General features: G+C 36.3%; 1 protein-coding gene across 1 annotated transcript; it reads right to left on the minus strand.

The window, feature by feature from the left end:
* Positions 1 to 34: 34 nt before the first annotated feature.
* On the minus strand, positions 35 to 1,105 carry LOC122068415 (3-hydroxyisobutyryl-CoA hydrolase-like protein 1, mitochondrial). The gene is made up of 3 exons (XM_042632269.1): positions 715 to 1,105; positions 562 to 642; positions 35 to 446 (listed from the first exon to the last, which is right to left on the minus strand). The coding sequence occupies exons 1-3, from the start codon at positions 835 to 837 to the stop codon at positions 354 to 356; spliced, it is 297 nt and encodes a 98-aa protein (XP_042488203.1). The 5' UTR covers positions 838 to 1,105; the 3' UTR covers positions 35 to 353.
* Positions 1,106 to 2,010: the final 905 nt, after the last annotated feature.

A 2,010-nucleotide genomic window follows, 5' to 3' on the forward strand; every position in this document is an offset into this window, starting at 1 on the left:
AAAGAAAGGAATTTTGGCTGATTTGGACCTAATTGCCACATCAGACCTTGAGTTGCTTATGTGGATAGGCAGTTTAACTCCCTTAAGTGCCAATATCCCTTGATGGTGAGGTATATATATAAGCTTGATGGTGCATATCTCTCTAGTCATGGACAGACAAAATTGGAGAACCATCATCCATTGTCATAAAGTGAGAGACCAAAGAGGGATAGAACCTTGAATGGTGTTGCAGGTTTACAATTACAGCAAAGCCAAGAAGAGTCAATCATGAACAATATGGGACAGATTTTGGGACTCAATGGTAAGTCCATTGATCTCCATCAAAAAAATTTCCGCTGTAGAGATTATTTGAATCAATACAGAACAAAATCACTAACCTTCATCACGACGAAACCAATATCAGGATTTCCTTCCCAGGACTCGTACAGTTTTTTCAAACGCACTCCCTGAAGATAAAAGAAACAACATTGAGGGTCATAATGGAATAGCAAAATAGGAGAAACCCAGAAAACAAAACCATAAATATTGAGATAAAAAAAATAAATAAATAAAGGAGAACACCATTGAAGCTGTAAGAGCATTGAGGGCAGAGGGTCTGTTGAGAATAGCTGTTCGAGAATGACCTTTGCCTTCTACTAGCACCTGTAACATCAAAATAAGCGTAAATTCGAGCGATAATAGTCTTAGCTTGGAAGGATTGGATAGAATACTCACTTGATTTTGAAGTTCCTCGTTATCATCTGGGTTGATGCTATGGGAGCAGAGGTTTCTGTACTGGGGAAGAAATCTACGAATTCCATGGGAACGCTTAAGTACGAGCCCTTTGAAAATCTGCATTTTCCACTTGTCGTGTGTTCTCAATTAAGATGTTGAAAAGAAATTCTCTTCGATGAAATTCAGCTTTGACAGGCCTCGAGTATGGAGTATGGCCTGTGGATTCAAGGTTCGGACTCGATCGAAGCAAAGGGTTAATCCGTAGTCCGTACCCGAGATCCTCAAAAGAGGTTGGTGTGACGTTTGCCTTAAAAGTTCAAATCTTTGTAATCCTATGAAGTTGGTAGGGTTGCCATGCATTCAGAACACACAACCGATGGTCAATTGGAAACAATTGGGTTTCCGATTAAGCCTCTTTGATAACGTTTCTGTGCTGTTCCTGTCAATAAGAACATAAATTTTTGTTTCTAGAAATAGAAATGGGATTGAGGGTATTTGATAAGTCATGTTTTTAAAAGTTGATAGTAACCAGTGTAAGAATGATCATAAATCGTTTCTAGAAACAGTGTCTCTTGGGTTGTTTCTTGAACAAAAAATTGGTAGAAATTTCTATTTCTATTTCTGAAAACAAGTGAAACGAAACAGTTTTATCAAACGCTGGCTCCGTTTGGTATCGTTTCTGTTCCAGAAACGGAAATTTCAGTTTCTGTGTCAAAACGCCGTTTTTAAACGATTTAAGGTTGTTTGGTGAATCTGTTTCTAGAACAGTTTCAGAACCAAGAAACGACATTTCTGCCGTTTGGTAATACTTGTTTCAGAAACGGTTTTTTTTTTTCTTTTAAGTCAATAATTACAAAAATAACATTAAAATACTATAAGCATATAAATTTTTTTGGGACAATAAAATATTACACACCAACGAAAAAAAACATGGTTTCCAAAAGATGAATAAAATACAGTATTAACAATGCCTTGTGTAAGTTAACTATTACATAATTCCCCAAATTTTCACTTTTTTTCCAAGTCTAAAGACTTGAATGCATGGAGGATGTCTTTCATCTTATTTGTTTGGTCCTCTAATCCTTTAAGTGTCCCTTCCAGATATCCTTTCATGTACTCGTTCGAAACGGAAAGTGGTCTGGATAATGTTGATGTTGAGCTTGAGTTTTCTGAACATAATGTATGTTGTATGGTAGAGATATGTGTTTCATCTTTCAACCATACAAACATACCACATCCACGGTTATCAATCTATATCAAATAATAGATGTGATTAGGGTCGTTGAAATTTAACAT

Source organism: Macadamia integrifolia, unplaced genomic scaffold (assembly GCF_013358625.1).
Source record: "Macadamia integrifolia cultivar HAES 741 unplaced genomic scaffold, SCU_Mint_v3 scaffold3856, whole genome shotgun sequence".
NCBI classification, from domain to species: domain Eukaryota; kingdom Viridiplantae; phylum Streptophyta; class Magnoliopsida; order Proteales; family Proteaceae; genus Macadamia; species Macadamia integrifolia.